Genomic DNA, 23,063 nt, shown 5'->3' with positions numbered 1-23,063 from the left:
TCTGAAGGATCCCTCTATTGGCACAAAAGAGAATCACTACCGAAGTCGAGTTCAGTTGTGTTTAACTTTTTTGCACAAACGTGGCCTATACATGCAATACACTTTAATTGAATGATTATGTTAATTATGTTGCTATATTTAGGTACAATGTGTATGTTCAGACTGCATCATGTTATCGTGGTTTACAATCGTGTTAAATACACTCTTTAGGTTTAAAACATTTGTCGTGTTTTAGATGGACACATGGACCTAAAGTTGGTCATTGTATGGTGGCATTTAGAGACCTGAGTAATGTTGTACTGAAATTTTGAGAACCACTGTTCTAACTTGTGAGAGATCTAATTTCATATACTCGTATGCTCAGCATGAAAACGTGCAGCCAACTTTATAGTGGCCAACTGTGGATATATTCTTGCCGCTTCTAAACGTACTTTGCACATGGCGATCTCCTGCGTGGACTCCAGCGAGAGAGTCCTTTATGCTTCCTCATCTGTGCAGAATTTAATGAGTGGACTGTGTTCACTCCCAAAACGGCGTCTACAGCTACGAAAAATGCCAGAAGAAAATGCCAGCCATGGACGCAATGGGCTACTTGCACTGGACATGAGTTTGAGACCCTAAATGTCATGAGTTGTCTGTCTCCGCAAGGTGTGCCTGGCCCCACACCCTGAGTCAAATGAGATGAACCCAGCTCTTATACAGTAGACATTCTCTCAATACTGCCCCCATTAGGTAATCTTGTCCAAAATCCACAACAGGCATCATTCATCCTGACTTCGGAAAGAACGCTGGGGTCAACAGTCATCGTTGCATAACTCAGGAACGCACGTTGAAATATGCAAAATCTTTCCTGAATGTGTTGTGCGTTTGCTATTACGTCTTTCTATGTGCAGATTGTGATGAAGTGGGGAACATCCTGATCTGGTTATGATGGAGCCAATGAGGAGGATCAAAGTCATCCTGATAGATTGCCATCACCACTCCCACCTGTTTCCTCAGGAATGCGCTCCTCTCGCCAGAGTGTGTGTGCATGCGTGTGCACGACTGTTATGTCTATCAGAGTGTTTAGGTTTCTGCATGTGTGCCCGGCTTTTGCATCTGTTGCCCGGTGGAGGAGAAACCTGTGTATATGTATTTCTGTGTGTGTGTGTGTATACGTGTATGTGTGTGCAGTCTGTTTCAACACGTCTGCAACTTGCGGGAATTTTTTTTTTATAATCTGGAACTGAATATCTGCTCATGTCTGTGTCTGATTGCTCCCCCCCCACCTTCTGTGTTTTCGCTCTCTGACAGATCCAATAAGTGCGGCGGATCGTACGCCCCTCCGAACATGCCAACTGCTTCCTGTTTGTCTCCTCTTTCCCCAATTCCATCCTGCGCCTCTTTTCTTTTGCCCAGAAGTGTTATGCCAGCTCAGCGACAGACGGTTTCTCACATATGGCAGACATACTTAGCAGCAGCAAAAAAACACACTACATGCACACACTGTCTCTGTAGGCCTCTCGGGTTGCTGACATTTTCCATTTTTGCGCATATAAAGTATAATAATAATATTAGTGGGTGTGACAGAACGAGGGTCCATTCACTGCCACTGCCAGCCTCCTATTAATATCCCCCCTTCTTCGAGGGAATCTGAGAAGCGGTGGAGACCTTCAGTTTACACAGCTGAGGTGCATGTGGACCAAACCCTCCATGCTCTCCATTTTCCCGTCTTTTCTTCCCTCTCCTTTTACCCAATCCTTGCGCTTCATTTTCCTATCACTCTGCTACTTGCTCTGCTACTGACTCCTTCACAACGTTCTGTTCACTCCTGTTTTCTGCTTGTCTTCTTTCCGCAACAGTCTTCGCAATATATGGGCCTGTTTTCTCTTCAGGTCAAGACAGATTTCAGATGTTTATTAAGAAACTGCAGGGAGGATTGATTTGCAAGTCAGACCGTCTATCTCATAGTCATGTCTGCCAAGGTCATCAAAATAGTCTCTGAGTGACACTCACAGCCTTTTACGTACTATACAAAAACACTGACAAGATAGCAATGTCTGTTAACCATATGTGAAACTCAGTCAGCGCTCAAAGTGACGGTCCCAGACTTTCTTCTCCTAGTGTTTACCTCCCTCTAGCGAAACTTTGGCGTCATCGCAAAAACCCACATTTCATCGGAAGAAAGTTCAGGGTTCATTCACCTAGATTTTAGGATAAAATCAATTCCGATTTTTTTTTTACGAGAGAAAGGTGTTAAAGAGACTATTGCTGGACCTTAGTGTGTCAGTGTTGTAAGACTTTTATGAAGTATTGTTTGAAAACAAACTTTTTCATCACTCTTCATTAACATGAGGTTCATGTGCATTTCTTATGGTAACAATAAAGTCACTGCACACGGTAGTTATCCCATGGGTGCATATAAACATTGCTGCAAATAAATACTCCACTCATGTATGCAAATTATGAGCTCTACAATTTAGAGGTGGCAAAATTATTCTAAACTAATGCAAACAGATTTTTTGATTTGAGTAATCATTTAAGTAATCATTGTCTTAAACGGTACTGTAGTCTTTAATGGAACCAGACTGGTTGTTTTTTGTTTAATTAAAAAATAAGACATTTTCAAACATCTGCTTTTTCTTTGGCAAATAATGACAGAACCAATCTCGAAAAGGTTGGCGGGTACAACATCAATTTCTCTCGTATTATATTGTTTTGTTGTTTTTACCCACTAAAATAGTCCCCCCCCCCCCAAAAAAAAAACAATTATTTAATTCAATACTGACACTCATCTGTAAACAATGGTTTATAATACAGTTCAACGCAAAACATTTTTTTAAAACAAAAACATTTGACATCGACAGTCGCTCATTTTTGTTGTTATGCAGCCCTTGCCTTGGATCCGACAAACGAACGTGGTTACCGTGGAGCACATGAGCCACGAGAACAAAGATTTATGCTTTCGAGGAGATAATAAACAATTGCATGACGTCATCGTGTAAGAGGTTGCCATACTCTTTTTTTGCCAAGAGATGGCGGTCTTAGACCAAAGATGAAAAAAGCATTGCGCTGAGGACAATAAATGACGGACAAAAGGAGGTTTATTGTATGTAATGGCTATGGAATATAGTCTTGGCCACAGTAATATGTGTACAGTTTGTGGAAACTATGACTACTACGCTATAAGTAGTATATCAAAATTTTGGTTTGCAAGTACAACAATGAGTATTTTATTTGCAAATGACCGGTCAAATAGTCATGTGCGTGTAATTTATAATACGCGCCACTAGAGAGCGCCATAGGATAAGTAAGTTTCTCTTACTAGTGCGCTTGTCAAAATGATGTGGTAAGTAGGGGAGAACTTTCTGAAGACAATTGCAAAAATCAACCTTCATTATCAGACAAATTTAATGTAACGTGAAATGTTTCGGGTATGACGCACTCTTGTGTTTGGCTACTTTATGAAAGTATGATACTACTTCCAGCGTATAGAGCTCAGGGTCTCTGTCAGGTGGCTACATGGATAAGAGAAGTAATACTCGTCTTTCAGTCTCACAATGGGGGGCTTTGCGAGGCAATAGGGGCGGGTGAAGCCGTCTTAATGCTCCGTACGTGTAATGCATGTTAATGTAGGCGGCACCGGGGGAGCACCGGTCACAGCGCTTCGGGATTATTTATCCCAAAACATTTGTATTCTTCCGTCGGAGAACCGTTGATCCCGGATAGCTACACACTAATCCTTCACTCCGTTAATTAAAAAAAGAAGGCAAAGCAATGGAACTGGTGCTTTACCCGCTTTCTCCCGCTCCTCTTTTTCCAGAAATGTAATCATTTCTGGGGAAGCTTAACCATCTGCTTGAGGTTAAATCTGCAAGCAGATTGTGTTTTCTGCTTATTTAAACCTGGGGATTGGAGATTTTCATAGAATGGTGGGTGTGAGGGCTGAGGGGGGGGGGGGGGGGGCGTAGTTCCAGGATATATTCTGTTGTCATTTGTTTGAAAGCAACTCGAGTTACTCCGTTAAGAACTTTGGGTGCATGTTGACAGACATCTACATATCTGCCCCAAGAACAAAGTGTTGTTTATTTCCTGCCGATTAATATCCACCATCTCCCTCTTCTTCTTTTTAGCGACTAACGAGCTTCGAGCTGCCTGCAGGGCCCAGGCCTGTGTCGTCAGTCTCGAGAAGAGACTTCAAGAGATTTTAAACTGACCACGCATTTACATTAGGATGCCACTCGTGTCTGTGTTGATCCACAAAGGCGTCCTTTTGCTTTGCCCCTCACTTGGTCTCTGTGCTTCAGTGCTTCCCGAACGGATCCCTGCAAACGTGTACACCAGTTTTCTTCTTCTTCTTTGTACTCTTCCGAACAACATTAACCTCATGTACAAAGTATAAACACATCACTAATGAATGATCTAATCCCAACAATAATACCTGATTAGGGACATAAATATGATTACATCTTCATAGTGTACCTTTTATGTTGATTATGTTGATACATGTCCATGCCTGCTTATGTGAATTAAAATCTTGTAATGCGCATTTGTAGCGCATGGAGTATTATAGCCCACCTCCTCCTCACTGTCACTTTCATTACATCCAAAAAGAAGCTCAGACATGTAGACATAATTGTGATTAAGGGCCGATCTCCTTTGTTATCGTTTGGCGTGTTTGGGCTGGAAAGGCCTTGATTGATGAAAGAGAGTGTTGAAGGAATTATGCGATATCAGGAATGGGATCCTTGTCCATTCAATGCGTCAAGTGTCATTCTTGGACAATTTCCTTCTCGCAAATAGCCAGAAAAACACACCACGACACCCACGACACAATTTGCCCTCCTTAATCCAAATCTGGCTCTGACGTCTGGTGTCAGATTTACGCCTTCTCGTCTCTTTAATAGGCCAGTGGAAGCGACACGAGGGTGGGAAATGGTTAAACGTCGACAGTAATTATAGTCGTATACTCTGCGCCCGCCAATACGGAGCACTGAGGAGCTCCAAGCATCTCCACCCGCTTTCTCTCTCGCTCAGTGCTCACCCCCTCTCTTTCTCTCTTTCCCTCTCTGTCGCGCACACCTCCCAGCCGGCTCCTCCGGGTGTCTAATACAGTGGAAAATCAAAGTGCGAGCCTTCCCAGTTCGCACACCTCCCGAGTCGCGCATGGAGCACAGTGGAAGGAGAGACAGGTGGTCTATCTTTCCTCACACAATCGAGTCACTTGTAAATATGCCACAGAGTTGCATACGATGACCACGCTGGATTTTTTTGGCTGTTTTTTTAAAATAGTGAATATGCGTATTTTCTATTATGCCCGACAGAGGTGACTTTTACGCAAGGCTCTAAAATGGATCAAAGGCTCTCCAGATGCAGCTGGGTGCCGGTGACAGGGCTTGTTATCTCTCTGCTTCTGTGCGCCTGTGTGGTGGACTTGGTGCTGGCTCAAATTCGCTACTCCATTCCCGAGGAGCTGGAGCACGGAGCCTTCGTAGGCAACATTGCGGAGGACCTGGGCTTGGATGTGGCCAAGTTGTCCGCGCGTCGCTTCCGAATCGTGTCAGGGGCCAAGAAGCAATATTTAGAGGTGAACTTGGAGAACGGAATTTTGTTTGTGAATGAAAAAATAGACAGAGAGGAGCTTTGTGAGCGCAGCCCCAGCTGTTTTTTACATCTGCAAGTTGTCATCGAAAATCCTTTAGAGCTCTACAGAGTGGAAGTGGAGATTTTAGACGTGAATGACAACTCCCCCAGTTTCCCTTGGAGCGAATTTAACATAGACATTACGGAGTCGGCTGCGCCCGGCTCCTGCTTTCCGTTAGAGAGCGCGCAAGACTTGGACGTGGGCACTAATTCTCTGCGCTCCTACCAACTTGGCGCAAACGAACACTTCATTCTCAACATCCAGACGCGCAACGACGGAAGCAAGTTTGCGGAGCTGGTGCTGGACAACCCTTTGGATCGGGAGCGCCAGAAAAAGCACGAGATGGTTCTGACAGCCTTTGACGGGGGTTCGCCGGAACGCTCCGGAACCGCTTTGATCACCATCACGGTGCTCGACGCGAACGACAACGTCCCCGTTTTTGACCGCTCTGTGTACCGGGCCAGACTAGTGGAAAATGCGCCGAGGGGGACGCTCGTGCTGAAGCTGAACGCCACCGATTTGGACGAGGGCTCGAACGGGGAGGTGACGTACGCCTTTAGCGGACACGCGCCTCTCAAAGTGCGCGAGTTGTTCAGCGTGGATCCGTACACGGGAGAGATCCGCGTAAAGGGTGTCGTGGACTACGAGAACGCGAACGTGTACGAGCTGTACGTGCAAGCGAGGGACAGGGGACCCTCGGCCGTGGCCGTACACAGCAAAGTGCTGATCGACATCGTGGATGTGAACGACAACACCCCCGAAGTAATCCTCACGTCCGTGTCCACGCCCGTGCAGGAGGACGCACCGCCGGGCACCGTTATCGCCGTTATCAGTGTCATGGATCGGGACTCGGGGGAAAACGGGAACGTGGACTGTCAAATCCCCAACAACGTTCCCTTTCAGCTGCACTCCTCTTTTAAAAACTATTACACACTGGTGACGAGTGAGGTTTTGGACAGGGAAGTGGTGTCCGAGTACAACATCACACTCACGGCGCGTGATTTGGGCTCCCCGTCGCTTTCCACGAGGAAAACGATCGTGGTACAAGTATCTGACATTAATGACAACCCCCCACGGTTTTCACAGCCGTCCTATACTGTCTATGTGACCGAGAATAACGCCCCGGGCGCTTCCATTTGCACCGTAACTGCCTTCGACCCCGATTCCAACCAGAACGCCTATCTGTCTTATTCTATTCTCGAGGGTCAAATTCAGGGCATGCCCGTGTCCACGTACGTGTCCATTAACTCCGATAATGGCAACATTTACGCACTGCGCTCCTTTGATTACGAGCAACTTCGAAACTTTCATATTCTCGTGCAAGCGCAGGACGCAGGTTTTCCACCGCTGGCCAACAACGTGACTGTTAATGTTTTTGTTTTGGACCAGAATGACAACGCGCCAATCATTGTGTCCCCGCTGCCCAAAAACGGCACCGTTGCCACGGAGGTGGTGCCCCGCTCTGTTGATGCCGGTTATCTGGTCACCAAAGTAACAGCGCTGGACGCAGACGCGGGGCAAAACTCGCGGCTGTCCTATCAGGTGATGCAAGCGACAGACCCGGGGCTGTTCAGCGTGGCGCTGTACACGGGAGAAATTAGGAGCATTCGTCGACTGGTGGACAAAGACGCATCCAGACACAGACTGGTTATACTGGTGAAAGACAACGGGCAGCCTCCTCTCTCCGCCACCGTCTCCGTTGTCCTGACGGTGGTGGACGGCATCCCCGAGTCCTTATCCGACCACGGAGACCTCACGCTCAGCCCCCAGCCCCCCTCTAACCTCGCCCTCTATTTGATCGTCTCACTCAGTACCATATCTTTTATCTTCCTCGTTGCCATCATCGTCCTGGCTGCGGTCAAGTGCTACAAAGACCGGGAGACCCTGAGTGGCTACAATCTGCCCCCTTTCGCGTGCTGCTGCTGCGGCGGCTTTCAGCCCGAGCCTCCCCCGGAGGTGTTCAAAAAATCCAACCTCAACCTGCAGATTTCCTCCACAGCGAATAAGGTGCCCACCAACTGCATGGAAGTGAACGGAAGCAGCAGCCTGACTCAGCCTTATTGTTATAAAGTGTGCTTGAGCCCAGAATCGTCCAAAAGTGACTTCATGTTTTTGAAGCCGTGCAGCCCGACCAGCACGCCGCGCAACAACGAGGCCAAGAGCGCGGAACATTCGTGGGGCGCATCTGTCAACAACGGAGCGACCACCCCTAATGAGGTATGCAGAAAATACACATTCAAAGGTTAAATCACAAAGGTCACATTCATCCCTTTTGTCGTGTAGTGTTGGACGATTTTGCGTATGTATGTATTTGTTGTAACACATTGTACGGCTCTGTGATGATTTGCACGCGGAAATGAAATGAAAAGAAAAGATGCCTGCAGATTAGCTTTTAATTGACACGTAAATGCTCCATGAAGCATAATTATGCTGCGTGTGCACATCGAGAACTAAGTGAAATGTGGAAGGAAGTCAACATTTGCACATAGGGTCGGGGCATGAAATCATGATTAATTTCACAAAAACATATAAATCATCTTAATGCCTCCTCCATCAGCGCCACTGCTCCGGAGTAGCTATAAGGGAGGAGGGAGGTGGGCAGACTAAATTGCTCCCTGCACAACAGAGTGTGAACAACAAGTCAAGGGTAATGGACAAGGTGAATGACAGTTTAGACTCATTTGTCCAAGGTTCCGTTCATTTTGGTGCAGGCAAGGCGTTGACGTCTAACAATTTATATAGGACAAATATCCCCTCTGGCCATCCCTCAAGGGCACCATGGACAGAACCATTATACTCAACACAATGTGGCGTATTCGCGATGGGAGGCCTGTCCATTATTGATGAAAAATGGCAAATGTTCTCGTTTTTTTGAGAGGACACGAGGGAAGGATGGGAGGGTGCGGTGGGGTGGGGTGGTTTGGGGGGTGCGCAAGGACGACTGGACTGAGACGTGGCCCGCCTGTAGATGGGTCCCTGCGATGTCCTCTGGGTGCAAGGAGAGACTAAGATGTGAAGTCATATTTATCAGCGGGGGGGGGGAGGGAGAGGATAAGCCTGTGGGTTGGAGGGGGGTTTGGAGGGGAGGCGGGGGTGCACAAGGAGAGGGGGAATTAAAGGAGGCAGGAGTGTTTTCTAATTCTAGCAGACGGGGCAATAGACCGTTAATGTACGTGCATGCGTGCGTGTGTGTGTGTGTGCGTGTGTGTGTGTGATTGAGTGTGTGTCTGTGTGTGAGACACCAGACTCTGCCAGGCAGACAGACAAATGTCATTTCGGTCACGGGCACACTACTTTTGGCCACAGGAAGGGGTGGTGGTGGGGAAAGGAGGGTTGGGTTGATGAGGTCACGGGGGGGTTATTACGCAGGTCCTTTAAGAGAGTGTGTCCCTCTTTAATCGTTAATTGGGCCCTGAATTCACTCATCACACACACGCGAGAGAGAGAGAGAGAGAGAGAGGTCAGAGTACACATCATCCAATGACAAACTCAAATGACAGGATGAGGCGCGCACACGTTGAAGGCTTGTGTGAAGCGAAGCGAATTAGGCAGATGGATGGCGTGCACGAGCTTTGTGTAACGACCTCAAGTTACTCAGGCTGTCAAATATTCATTTAAAGTGCATGCAGAAATAATGAAGAAAAATAATGATAATTTCCTTCATTTTGTCATTAGCAAGCTTTCTCTTTAAAGATTTCTATCGAGTTCTGTTTCATCCCACTGAGCTTCTAATTGGTGTTCTAGCTTGCTTGACAAGGGCCATGCTTAGAATACAGATAATAATAATAGTATTTAATTTTTATTATCTCGGCAGCAAGATATATATATATCTGAAAGAAAAATACAAGCTCAGTTCAGATAAAAAGCCATTTCTACCAGATATCCACAAGAGGGCAGCATATATATATATATATATATATATATATATATATATATATACACACTACCGTTCAAAAGTTTGTAAATATTATTATAATAAAATATTATGAATTAAATATTATAAATTATATCTTATATTTGTATAAAATAATATATAATCTATGAATATAAGTATACATATGTATTATAAGATTTTTTACACAGAAGATTATATATATAATCTATAAATAATTATCTAAATAAATACATACACTACCGTTCAAAGGTTTGGGGTCAATTTTGTGACCCCAAACTTTTGAACTTGTGTTTTTTTTTTTTTAGTATCATGGCATCTTCCCATTTTAAAACAATATACAACATTTCGAGTTCATGCATTGTTTTAAAATGGGAACACACCTGCTCGAGTTTAGTTCAAGGCAAGTACTGAATAAAAACATCTGCCCTTACTAAATAATAAAGTTCAGTTTTGATTGAAATAGCCAGAGAGGTTATACATTTAATTTAATTTCTTACAAACTTCATCATATACTCCAAAGTTAAAAAAAACAAAGTATGTAAATGAGATTCATAATTGACATGACAACATGGTATCTTCTTTGTTTTTGCAGCTGAAGCAGCCAAACACAGACTGGACTCTCACAAAGAACCAGCACTCCTCCATCAAAAGGTAACACTTATGCACAGAAAACTTCATCTGGTGATGTGCCTGGTCATGTACAAGATCAACAAGCCAAGAGTGACGGGATTTCCTTATTCTCTCTAGTTACAATTCCATCAACATGGATGGAACTCTAATGCGTAAGGCCATGCATGCCGACCCGGAAAACTACGTCACGTCCATGGCTCCTGGACAGTACTGGACTTGGGCCACTCATATGAGAGGCACAAAGGGTACGACAAGACAAACTGAACGTGAGGAAAACAAATCTCATTGTGCACATTTTTAATTCACATTATTAGGTACCTCTATCAAAATCTAGGATGAGACCTGGTTCTAAAGATGTTTTTATCCTGTATTGCTAAATGAGAAAATTTTAATTAATTTCTCAAGCTGAATTGAGCGTTCTTTTTGTAACTCATTGCTGCAACTCTTGTATTGTTTCTCATGAGTGTGTGTATTAAACTAGATACAGTAGTGCATCCTGATTTATGCAAATTAACTAAAGAATGGTTTATAATCCCTCCCCTCATATCTTCTCCCGCAGACTATAAAATGTCTCCATCACCCAGCGGCGTTACATCCCGGCCCTGGACTCCTCAGTGCACCCCTCCGCTCCAGCAGCAGCAACCTACTAACCCCCCACACCCTCACCCACACCCGCACCCGCCGCCTGACTACCATCACAACGTGTACATTCCCGGGACACCGTCAGGCTTTTGCACCCTGAGGCCTGTGGCACAGCGTAGCGACTTGGACGTCCATAACTCCTTCTCCACCTTTGGCAAGAAGCGGCGCCTCCAGATGTCCCCCCAGGGGGAGGCTGCCATGATCAATAACGATCTGTACAATGACTGACGTCCCACTGACTGCCTGAGTGGATAGTTTGAGTGATGGATAACCTGAGATGAGGATCATTTGTTACATAAATTAATGAACACTTGGCTTGTGAGTAGCTTAATACGTGAGCTAAATGGGAGGTCAGTACAAGGAGAAATAATGAAACCTGGAGGTAAGGGAATATTTGTGGTTATTTATGTGACAACGTTTCTCAATGTATTTTTTTATTACTATTATTATTGCTATTAATTTTTAGACAATCAAACCAGACGTGGAGACTTTCAAACTCTATGATAAGCATCAGTAGGCAATTGTTTTGCCCATCTTTAAGTATGAAATCATATTGTTGGGTTAGAATATAGAAAGTGCGTGGTTTTTTTTGTTCGTCTGCTAACGTGAAAAACGTCATGCCGTACTGTATACGCAGGCAAAAAAGATGGAGAAGACTCCTCACACATGTATTGTAAATACATTATTGGAAATAAAGTATTTTTTGCATTACATTTCTTTACCAAGTGTCTCTAAAACAAAGAGAGTGCATTGTTGTTACCCAGACTCAAATTGGCAAATACTAAGTATGTGGTACATGCATACAGATGTAAGTTTTCTTCGTCCTGGTTTAATTTACTTGAGCCAATTATTTCCAGGGTGAGAAAGGTACAGCTTGTTTTTTGCCTTGCAAGCCATTTTCCACCTAAATGAATAAACACAGTAAAATGCTAACATATGCTAATTGGAGCACTTGCCTTTCCATTTGCCCGTAGAGGATGGTGCAAGTTCATTTACTGAACAAACAAAAACTCCTCTCTCGAAAATATCACTTTAATTAAGAGCACGACCACACACACGTACGAGTGTCGGGGGAGCGGGTCGAGTCGACTGCTCCAAATGCCACACCTGGATGGGAGCTCGGGGGCCCAGAGCTTCTTTCTCTTCCTTCGCCATGCCCTTTTACATGTTAATTCTTTGGGAAATTGTTCAGCAGATTACAGATGGCTACTGGCCAGGAACAAAGATGGTTTAATTAGGTCGCTGTTTGGCTCAGACTGAGAATAATCTCATTAATAAGGAAAAAGGGGTCCGTAGAGAACAGTGGAGGGAGCAGGGCCACCTTCTCTGGGGTAAGGTGATCCAGAAGGGGCATCGTTAATAGGTCAGAAAGGATGAAGTGAAATACATGGAGCTCCAGTAGAGTTTAGACATCAAGAAATGACTTTTATCTTGCAATTTGTTGTTCTACTTGATCTATTTCTTGAATTAGATATCTTCTTTTTAACGAAATATTACAGGAATTATGAAAAGTAAAACAATTACGTATGCATTCATTGTTTTCTACTCTAAATTCTAAAATCCACTTCCCTGGTCTTTATCCTATTTGTCAAGAAAGCTGTCCATTGCTGTGGTGCTGAAGTTTGACCCAGTGGTCGTTTTTTTCTTGACACGCTGTGCCTCAGCTTGACCACCAGAGGGCAAATGTGTTCAACATTCAATGAAGTGCAAGTGAGACGAACTGACAATCGATTTCATCTATCAAACACGCATTAAGATAATTAAAACATGTCAGAAATACAACTTGTTAGGATAGAAATCAAGTAGAATCCACATATATGCAGCAAATTTAACTTTAAGTGTTCTCTGTCAATTCAGTCGAAATCAAAGAGGTATAATATTATATCTAAAATATATATTTTAGATATGAAAGTATAAAGTTGGGGAGTATGGGATTAGAGGACAAATTTGCTTTACAAGCATTTTCACGTTGGTAAATGCACTTGTACTTTTACAGTACACAAAACACAACATCAAAAGGTAGCTTGCAGTACAGACAGCAGATGGCGCAGTAGAGCAAGATTCTCACATTAATGTATTGCAGTTTCACCTTTCACAAGAAATCACGAGAAATTAACAGATACCGTGCAAATAGTTGTACTTATGTGAATTAATAAATGGTGATTTAATGGGGGCAATGAAATAGTTAATAAACACACCACATGAATGTGTGTGTGCGTGTACGTGCGCGTGTGTGTGCGTGTACGTGTACGTGCGTGTGTGTTGTTTTTCCATTGACGCAATTCTAAAAAATGTCACACATTTTACCCGTGGTATCAATTTATTGTAAAAAAAAAAAAAAAGTCAAGGATTACTTTCATGCAGTCCTGATTCTAATTCATCAATTTTTAACACCGTTTATCCAGTTTAGGGTCGTGTGGGGTGCTGGAGCATATCCCAGTTGACAAAAGTAGACTATAACCTGAACTGCCAGCCAGGCACAACCACCTAGAAAAATGAACAACTAATCAAACACGCATGCAAGAATTCAACCCACGCTGCCCACACACAAATCAGTCATCAACGATTCAATCCGTTATTATGGCTGCTAAACCAACTTTCATACCATACTTGGAAATAGTAAACTGAAGGAAGGGGGGGGGGGCGTCTATAACAAAATCACCATTAATTATTAACAGCATAAATTAATAACAGAATTAACAGCAAATAGTCAGCAGCGTTGTGCGCAATATATTTTTTTATTTTAATTTGCAGTTCGTAAAACAACACATAAAACAATAACAACAACAATTTATCAAAGCATTAATTTACTAAGCCAATGATAAAACTGCAAGAAAACAACCATAACTTGTATGTCAAAAAGGAAAAGAAAGGCCACGGACAAACAGGGACAGTTGGCATATAGTGGATATAAAAAGTCTACACACCCCTGTTCAAATTTGGGGGTTTTCTGATGTTGAAAAAAAAAAACCCAAAACGTTTTATTCCTATTACCACAACCTATAACACAATTAAATTATTGTTGTAAAATTTTGGAGGGAGGAAGTAAAAAAACTAAATTCAGATGTAAAGAAAGCTGGGATTTGCATACCATCAGTATTAGCCATTCACCTCCAAACTCAGGTTAAATGGGAGTTGGTACACACTTCTCACCAATTAAAGTGCCTCAGATTAAGCCCCGATGAAGTTTAAATGTTCTTGTTGACAATTTATTTTCTAGTAGAAGCCTGAAGCAAAATCTTCCTGGTAACACTTGACACCATCACAAACTATTTGTAATTCCAGACTCCTTGTCTAAGACCTGAGTCTTGGCTGGGGGGAAAAAAAAAACACTGCCCTCAAACAAGATGCTGGCACCATGAATCTTCACGAGGTATGACGTTATTTTCATTGATGAGATGTTTGGTGTGCAACCTTTTGGAATTACATTTAAAAACTTAAATTTTGGGTTCTTTTTGTGACCAATGATTCTTGGTTCTCATATCTCCCCGTTTGCTTTTTAATTTTGTCAGTAAATAGATTTATAGCTAATAAATCCAATGCGAATGTTTACCTGCCCAGTCATTTGTAACGCTACAGTGTGCCTCTTTGGCCACATGGTGTCGCTATTACCCTTTAGTGTGTAGCATAATTAATCTGATCCACATTTAAATCTCGACACACCCGTTGTAAAGGGTGGAGACATCTTTCTTTCCCATCCGATGTTGCTATTTGAAACAGTTTGCTTCTCTGAGACATGCCTTGAGGAATTCTTTAAAACATTTTTTAGATAAATGGCGTTTTGCCTTCCCCAAAACATGCCAGTCATGTGCCGTGAGGGACAAAGGATGGATTTTTGGATGGGGCTCTTTGTGTTGCTTGCAGCATGGCCGGCTGCTTTGTCCGTGACACGTTACTCCATCCCCGAGGAGATGGAAAGGGGATCCGTGGTGGCCAATCTTGCGGCCGATCTGGGACTGGAACCTGGAGGCTTGGCACAAAGAGAGGTAAAACTTGATATTTTTCACAACAAAAAATATCTGGATGTGAATAAGAAGACGGGGGAACTGCTCATCGTGGAGACAATGGACAGAGAATATCTTTGCCCCTCGAAAACAGTCTCTTGCCTCCTTAAGCTTGATGTAATAATTGAAAGCCCATTGCGTATATTTAACATTGAATTTGAAATAACTGATATAAATGACAATGCGCCATATTTTAGACGAGATAGGGTAGAATTGGATGTGTCTGAGTCTGCGACGCCAGGGGAGAGATTCTCCCTCCCCAATGCAGTGGATCCCGATGTGGGTATTAATACAATTAAAACATACAAGCTCAGCCCCAGTCAGCATTTTGCCATTGAAATCCAGACAGGTACTGATGGGACACAGTATGTAGATTTAGTTTTGACCAGGTCTTTGGATCGAGAGGAGTATGCAGTTCATAATTTAATACTAACAGCAATTGACGGTGGGAATCCAGTGCGCTCCGGCACTGCTAATATTATTGTGAAAGTGCAAGATACAAATGACAACCCACCTCGATTCGAAAAGCAGATTTATACAGTTAACATGACAGAGAATTCGCCCATCGGAACCACCGTGATCAAGCTAAATGCGACAGATCTCGACGAGGGGCAAAATTCAGAGCTCGTGTACTCATTCACACTTTACACGTCAGAAAAAACCCAAGACGTGTTTGCAATCAACTCCAACACTGGGGAAATAACAGTGAAGGGGACCATTGACTATGAAGACATGAAATTTTATGAGATGCACATTGAGGCGAGGGATAAAGGCATATACCCACTCCTGGGCCAGTGTAAAGTGGTCGTCCATGTTACGGACATGAATGACAATTATCCTGAAATCACCCTCCAGTCTGTTAAAAACACAGTAAACGAGGACGTGCCTGTTGGAACTGTCATTGCCCTGGTAGATATTAGAGACAGAGACACGGGTGATAATGGCAAAGTCCATTTATTCATTCATGACTCAATCCCTTTTGTTTTAAATAAGTCATCAGACAGACCGTTGCATTATGAGCTTGTTGTGTCCAAACCTTTGGATCGTGAATTAGTCCCTGATTATGAAATCACACTAATAGTCAAAGATTCAGGAAGGCCACCATTATCTGATAATGAAACAATTACCGTGCATCTGCTGGATGTCAACGATAACGCGCCACACTTCCCTCAGTCCTTTTACACCATCCGCGTGATGGAGAATAACGCTCCTGGCGCCTTGCTCAGTTCCCTCAGTGCGTTGGACCCAGACCTCCACGAGAACCAGTACCTGGTTTACTTCATCCTGGAGAAGGAAATCGCCAACACCTCCATGTCCATGCTGTTCTCCATCAACCCGGAGAACGGCAACCTTTACGCACTCAAGACTTTTGACTATGAGATGGAGAAAGAGTTCCTCTTCCACATCGAGGCCCGAGACTCTGGCTCTCCTCCGCTCAGCAGCAACGTAACGGTCCACATCATCATCGTGGATCAAAACGACAACGCCCCTGTAATCGTCTCTCCGTGGAGAGCGCACGGCTCGGTGGTGGAAGAGAAGCTCCCCAGATCCACCGACAAAGGCTCTCTGGTGGCCAAGGTGATCGCTTTGGATGTGGATTCTGTGCACAACTCTCGCGTCACCTACCAGTTCCTGCAGGTGACGGACGTCTCCTTGTTCAGTCTGGACCAGTACAACGGAGAGATCCGCACCATGAGGATGTTCAGCTACAAGGATTCGCGCCACCAGAGACTGGTGGTGGTCGCCAAGGACAACGGAGAGCCGGCTCTCTCTGCGACAGTCACCATCAAGCTGTCCACGGTGGAAACGGCCGTCAAGGCCTACTCGGACATGACCGAGGTGCCTCTGGAATACGACATCTTCTCAGACCTCAACCTGTATCTGGTCATCGGTCTTGGCTCGGTGTCCTTCCTGCTGCTCATCACCATTTTGGTCACCATCGTGCTCAAGTGTCAAAAGGTCAAGCCCAGCAAAACAGCTCCTCCCTGCAGGAACAGCGTGATCAGCGAGCGGAACTCCACCATCGCAGATTCCACTCTGGTCTCCAATGATGCCTACTGGTACAGTCTCTTCCTAGCCGAAACCAGGAAAGGAAAGCTGGTGGTCAGGCAGCCTATGCCGAAGGGCTCCAGGTACATCGTGTCCAGTATTCCCAGGAGCACTGGCGTGTCTGAGACCAGCGATTCCGCTCCTTCCACTTTGCAGGTAAATTAATTTTCATCTTGTTAAATGTTGTTTAAAATGATCAAGATTCTTATCGTAGTAGGCTTCTATGACTCAGCAGTTGTCCACTGTTTAGTGGGCGTTTCTTCTGACCTCTCTCAAGCCTTGGGTTCATTTTCCACTCTGGTGTGGATGTGAGTGAAAATGGTTGTCTGTCTCTATACATGCACTGTAGCTTGAATTCAAAGTCAAAGTCAAAGTCAAAGTCAGCTTTATTGTCAATCTCTCCACGTCACAACACACAAAGAGACCGAAATTACGTTTTTCTCTATCCCACGGTGACGAGACACATAACACGATAGACATACAAGTACGCGACACAATATAAAAACAAGAAGGCAAAAAATTCAAACAATCAATAGTAAGAGTGATGAATAAATAATAAATAAACAGATAACACAATAAATAAGAGGAGCAAAACGGAGCCAGCAAGCATAGCGCAAAAGTAAAAAACATCATAAACAAAAAGGCACAAACAATAAATAATAAGAGTAATAATAAATAATAAATAAACAGATAACACAACAAATAAGAGCCAGTGTGCATACAGACAGTTCAGACAGTAAAAGTACAAGACGCTACGCAGAACGGGGGAGCGAGTTCAGGATCCTAACAGCCTGGTGTACGAAGCTGTTTGAGAGTCTGGTCGTGCGGGAGCGCAGGCTTCTGTACCTCTTCCCAGAGGGCAGAAGCTCGAACAAAGAGTGAGCGGGGTGACTCACATCACTCACAATCGTGGTCGCCTTGCGGGTGAGATGGGAGGTGTAAATGTCCTTCAAGGAGGGGAGCGAAGCACCAGCAATCTTACCAGCTGTGTTCACTATGCGCTGCAGGGCCTTCAAGTTGTAGTCAGTGCAGCCGCCACCCCACACAGCAATACAGCTGGAGAGGACGCTCTCAATGGTGCCGCGGTAAAATGCAGTCATGACGGCCGGAGGAGCGCTCGCTCGCCTGAGTTTCCGCAGGAAGTACAGGCGGCGCTGGGCTTTCTTTGCCAGTGATGCGGTGTTGGTGGACCAGGAGAGATCCTCACTGATGTGCACCCCCAGGAACTTGGCGCTGCTCACTCTCTCCACCACAGCACCGTCGATGGTCAGCGGCAGGTGTTGGGTGTGACCCTTCCGGAAGTCCACAACAATCTCCTTGGTCTTGTCGACGTTCAGCAGGAGGTTGTTGTCCCTGCACCACGTGGTCAGAAGGTCAACCTCCAGCCTGTATTGAGTCTCGTCTCCCTTGGTGATGAGACCCACCAGAGTCGTGTCGTCAGCAAACTTCACGATACGGTTGTCGCTGTAGGTTGCAGTGCAGTCATGCGTCAGGAGGGTGAAGAGCAGCGGACTGAGCACGCAGCCTTGGGGGGCCCCCGTGCTCAGCGTGATGCTGGCGGAGATTTTGTCGCCAACACGTACTACCTGTGGCCTCTGACAGAGGAAGTCCAGTAGCCAGTTGCAGACGTAGGTACTGAGGCCCAGCGCGTCAAGTTTGCTGATGAGGCGTTGTGGCACAATGGTGTTGAAGGCAGAACTGAAGTCCACAAACAGCAATCTCACATACGAGTCCCTCCTCTCCAGGTGGGTGAGGGCCGAGTGGAGGGCAGAGCAGATGGCATCCTCAGAAGACCGTTTGGCTCGGTACGCAAACTGGAAGGGGTCGATGGTGGGGGGGAGAACGGATCGGACGTGCTCCATGACAAGCCGCTCAAAGCACTTCATGATGATGGGTGTGAGTGCTACGGGGCGGTAGTCATTGAAGCAGGACGGAGCGGGTTTCTTCGGCACAGGTACAATGGTGGCAGCTTTGAAACACGACGGGACGATGGCCTGCTGCAAGGAAGTGTTAAAGATGTCCGTGAAGACATCCGTCAGCTCACCAGCGCAGTCCTTCAGCGCCCGACCCGGGATGTTGTCAGGGCCCGCCGCCTTACGGATGTTGATAGCGGCAAGCGCCCTCCTCACGCTGTCGGCGGAGAGGCACAGGGGCAGCTCGTGTGAAGGGGGAGTGGCCTTTAGCGGGCAAGTGCTGTTCTGAGCGTCGAAGCGAGCAAAGAAGCGGTTGAGGTCATTGAGCAGACGGACGTCGCCTTCACAGCTCTGCGGCGCGGGCTTGTAATCCGTGATGGTCTGAATGCCTTGCCAAAGGCTCCGTGCGTCCCTGCTGTCCTTGAAGTGGGCGGTAATTTTGCACGAGAACGCCCTCTTTGCTTCTTTGATGCCCCGGGACAGGTCGGCCCTCGCAGTCCTCAAGCCAGCCTCATCCCCTGCTCTAAAGGCTTTGTCCCTGGCCCTCAGCAGCCTGAAGACAGCCCCTGTCAGCCATGGCTTCCGGTTAGCCCGAGTGACGATGGATTTTGAGAGAGTCACATCATCAATGCACTTCCTGATGTAGGAGGAAACAGAGTCAGTATACTCCTCAATGTCTGTCCGATCGTCGCAAGTGGCAGCCCTCCTAAACATGTCCCAGTCAGTAGAGCCAAAGCAGTCACGCAGTGCATCAGAGGCACCCTCAGGCCACACCCGTACCTGCTTGCGAACCGGCCTGGACGCTCTCACCATTTGTCTGTATGCGGGCAAAAGCATAACAGTGATATGGTCAGAAAGTCCAAGATGGGGGAGGGGGGCGGCTTTGAAAGCTCCTTTATGCGAAGAGTAGACCCGGTCCAGGAAGCTGTCGCCACGCGTAGGAAAATTAACATGCTGGTGAAGCCTCGGAAAAACAGACTTCAGGTTAGCATGATTAAAATCCCCAGCGAAGATGGTGAAACCGTCAGGGTGCGCTGTCTCTTGTTCACTGACAGCCTGGTACAGTTCACTAAGAGCCGTGATCCTGTCGCCTTCGATGTTGGAAGGCGGGATGTAAAATGTAAATTGTGACCAATCCAGAGTGAAGTCTGCCTTTTGCTGCATATTAACTGGGAGAAGCTCCAGCTTTCCCATAACCTTGACAAGAAGTTAAGAAATCTGGTGGATAATAATAATAATAATAATAATAATAATAATAATAATAATAATAATAATAATAATAATAATAATAATAATAATAATAATAATAATAATAATAATAATAATGCAGATTTTCTGCACGAATATAATTGTAATTGTGATGTCATTTATGAGGCCATCAATAAAAGTAAATAAATTGTCATGTAAGAATAACCAAGGAACTCTTGACTCGAAAATATAAAAAAAATAATCGGATGAAAACTTTAACCTATTAAAATTATGGAACACTTTACAGTAATTCAAGCACTGCTTCGTGTTATACAGCATATTGCACATTAAGACCGAGGGTGGCGCTATCTAGCCTTGTTTTTATAACACGACTGATCGGAAATACGATGACAGCGGCGGATTTCTTTTTTTCATCGTAAAAAGCGAAGGGGAAGAAAGGGACAGCTCCCTGGTGCTGAAATCAACACGGGAAACGGTCACGCGTCTTTTGGAGTCTCGGTCGGATTAAACTAGTTTACATTGTGTTTGCGGGAATATATTTAGCAGTAAAGGCAAGCCCGTTTCATCACCTTCAGTATAGCGTGCCGCGATTAGGAAATATTGGACTTCTCAGAGACAATGAGGCCAAACAAAAGGTACGTGCACCTCCTTGTGTTGCTGTACACGGTTCACGTTTTGGCTTCCGTGACTCATTATTCCATCCCCGAGGAGCTCAAAGAAGGATCCGTTGTTGCCAACCTTGCTAATGATCTCAGCTTGGATGTTGCAAGTCTGATTAGACGAAAAATGCGTGTCGACATTATTGCCAACAAAAAATATCTGGATGTGAACAAAGAGACTGGGGAACTCTATATTGTGGAGAAGATTGACAGGGAACATATTTGCAACACAAAAGGGACGTCATCATGCTATCTCAAGCTGGAAGTGACGCTGGAAAACCCACTACGAATTTTTAACATAGAATTAGAAATACTAGACATGAATGACAACGCCCCTCAGTTCAGACGAGAGGCCATTCATTTGGATTTATATGAGTCCACTCCAGCAGGGGAGAGATTCTCTTTAAGCAATGCAGTCGATCCTGATGTGGGGAGCAATTCAGTGAGCACCTATCATCTGAGTGAAAGTGAGCATTTTAATATTGAGGTTCAGACAGGTAGAGATGGATCCAAATTGGCAGATTTGATATTGAAAAAGACATTAGACCGAGAGCAGCAAGCGTTGCACAATTTAATACTAACGGCAGTAGATGGCGGTACACCGCCACGTTCTGGAACGGTCAGTATTATTGTTCACGTTTTAGACAATAATGATAATGCCCCTCTGTTCGATAAGTCGATTTACAATGTTAAAATAATGGAAAATTCTCCTATTGGAAGCCTTGTTATTGATTTAAATGCTACTGACTTGGATGAGGGATCAAATTCGGATTTAACATACACATATAGTTTATATACACCGGAGAAAACACAAAACACTTTTAATTTGAATCCTTCTACTGGCGAGATTACTGTTAAAGGAATGCTGAATTATGAAGATTTTAGGATTTATGATATGGAAGTTATAGCAGCAGATAAAGGTGTCACTAGTTTATCAGGACAATGTACGATGAAAATTCTAATTGAGGACATGAATGACAACCATCCAGAAATATCCATCAAATCTTTTCATACTCCCGTGAGTGAAAACACTGATGTAGACACAGTGATAGCGGTGGTCAGCGTGAGTGATAAGGACTCGGGAAATAATGGAGTGGTGGACCTTCACATTCCACATAATATGCCTTTCACACTGAAGGAGTCTCCCGATAACTATTATAAATTAGTAGTTTCCGAGCCATTGGACCGCGAGAAGGTTTCGGAATACGAAATCACCTTCACTGTTACTGACAGGGGCTCCCCTCCTTTAAGTGACAATGAAACCATGACTTTGCAGCTGCTGGATGTCAATGACAATGTCCCACACTTCCCTCAGTCTTTTTATACCATCCGCGTGATGGAGAATAACGCTCCTGGCGCCTTGCTCAGTTCCCTCAGCGCGTTTGACCCTGACCTCCACGAGAACCAGTACCTGGTTTACTTCATCCTGGAGAAGGAAATCGCCAACACCTCCATGTCCATGCTGTTCTCCATCAACCCAGAGAACGGCAACCTTTACGCTCTCAAGACCTTTGACTATGAGATGGAGAAGGAGTTCCTCTTCCACATCGAGGCCCGAGACTCGGGCTCTCCTCCCCTCAGTAGCAACGTCACGGTCCACATCATCATCGTGGATCAGAACGACAACGCCCCCGTGATCGTCTCTCCGTGGCGCGCGCACGGCTCGGTGGTGGAAGAGAAGCTCCCCAGATCCACCGACAAAGGCTCTCTGGTGGCCAAAGTGATCGCTTTGGATGTGGATTCTGTGCACAACTCTCGCGTCACCTACCAGTTCCTGCAGGTGACGGACGCCTCCTTGTTCAGTCTGGACCAGTACAACGGAGAGATCCGCACCATGAGGATGTTCAGCTACAAGGATTCGCGCCACCAGAGACTGGTTGTGGTCGCCAAGGACAACGGAGAGCCGGCTCTCTCGGCGACAGTCACCATCAAGCTGTCCACGGTGGAGATGGCCATCAAGACCTACTCGGACATGACCGAGGTGCCTATGGAATACGACATTTTCTCCGACCTCAACCTGTATCTGGTCATCGGTCTGGGATCGGTGTCCTTTCTGCTGCTCATCACCATCTTGGTCACTATCGTGCTCAAGTGTCAGAAGGTCAAGCCCAGCAAAGCGGCTCCTCCCTGCAGGAACAGCGTTCTCAGCGAGCGGAACTCCACCATTGCAGATTCCACTCTGGTGTCCAACGATGCTTACTGGTACAGTCTCTTTCTGGCCGAGACCAGGAAAGGAAAGCTGGTGGTCAGGCAGCCTACGCCGAAGGGCTCCAGGTACATCGTGTCCAGTATTCCCAGGAGCACGGGTGTGTCTGAGACCAGCGACTCTGCTCCTTCCACCTTGCAGGTATGAATAATTTACTTAAAACCTACTAATTCATAAGGTGAAAACATATTTCTGATTGCAGTTTTCAATGAAATCACCAACAACCTTACAAA

The 23,063-nt window shown here is 45.2% G+C and overlaps 3 protein-coding genes across 6 annotated transcripts; all 3 read left to right on the top strand.

The window, feature by feature from the left end:
* Window positions 1–5,329: 5,329 nt before the first annotated feature.
* Window positions 5,330–11,049, top strand: si:ch73-233f7.1 (uncharacterized protein LOC100537710 homolog). 4 transcript variants are annotated; one of them, XM_061282911.1, is made up of 5 exons: window positions 5,330–7,651; window positions 7,742–7,840; window positions 10,111–10,169; window positions 10,266–10,384; window positions 10,708–11,049. In XM_061282911.1, the coding sequence occupies exons 1-5, from the start codon at window positions 5,330–5,332 to the stop codon at window positions 11,016–11,018; spliced, it is 2,910 nt and encodes a 969-aa protein (XP_061138895.1). In that variant the 3' UTR covers window positions 11,019–11,049. The 4 variants fall into 4 exon arrangements, with proteins under 4 accessions (XP_061138895.1, XP_061138887.1, XP_061138878.1 ...); XM_061282903.1 differs by having other exon boundaries at window positions 5,330–7,840; XM_061282894.1 differs by having other exon boundaries at window positions 5,330–7,840; window positions 10,266–10,393.
* Window positions 11,050–14,552: 3,503 nt separating this feature from the next.
* Window positions 14,553–17,008, top strand: pcdhb (protocadherin b). Its single transcript, XM_061265788.1, has one exon. The coding sequence runs from the start codon at window positions 14,564–14,566 to the stop codon at window positions 17,006–17,008; it is 2,445 nt and encodes an 814-aa protein (XP_061121772.1). The 5' UTR covers window positions 14,553–14,563.
* Window positions 17,009–20,571: 3,563 nt separating this feature from the next.
* On the top strand, window positions 20,572–22,977 carry LOC133161172 (protocadherin alpha-C2-like). The gene has a single exon (XM_061289455.1). The coding sequence runs from the start codon at window positions 20,584–20,586 to the stop codon at window positions 22,975–22,977; it is 2,394 nt and encodes a 797-aa protein (XP_061145439.1). The 5' UTR covers window positions 20,572–20,583.
* Window positions 22,978–23,063: the final 86 nt, after the last annotated feature.

Source organism: Syngnathus typhle, linkage group LG1, assembly GCF_033458585.1.
Source record: "Syngnathus typhle isolate RoL2023-S1 ecotype Sweden linkage group LG1, RoL_Styp_1.0, whole genome shotgun sequence".
In the NCBI taxonomy this organism is placed as follows: Eukaryota; Metazoa; Chordata; class Actinopteri; order Syngnathiformes; family Syngnathidae; genus Syngnathus; species Syngnathus typhle.
Note: the sequence above shows the minus strand (reverse complement) of the source record. Positions and strands in the feature narration are given on the sequence as shown.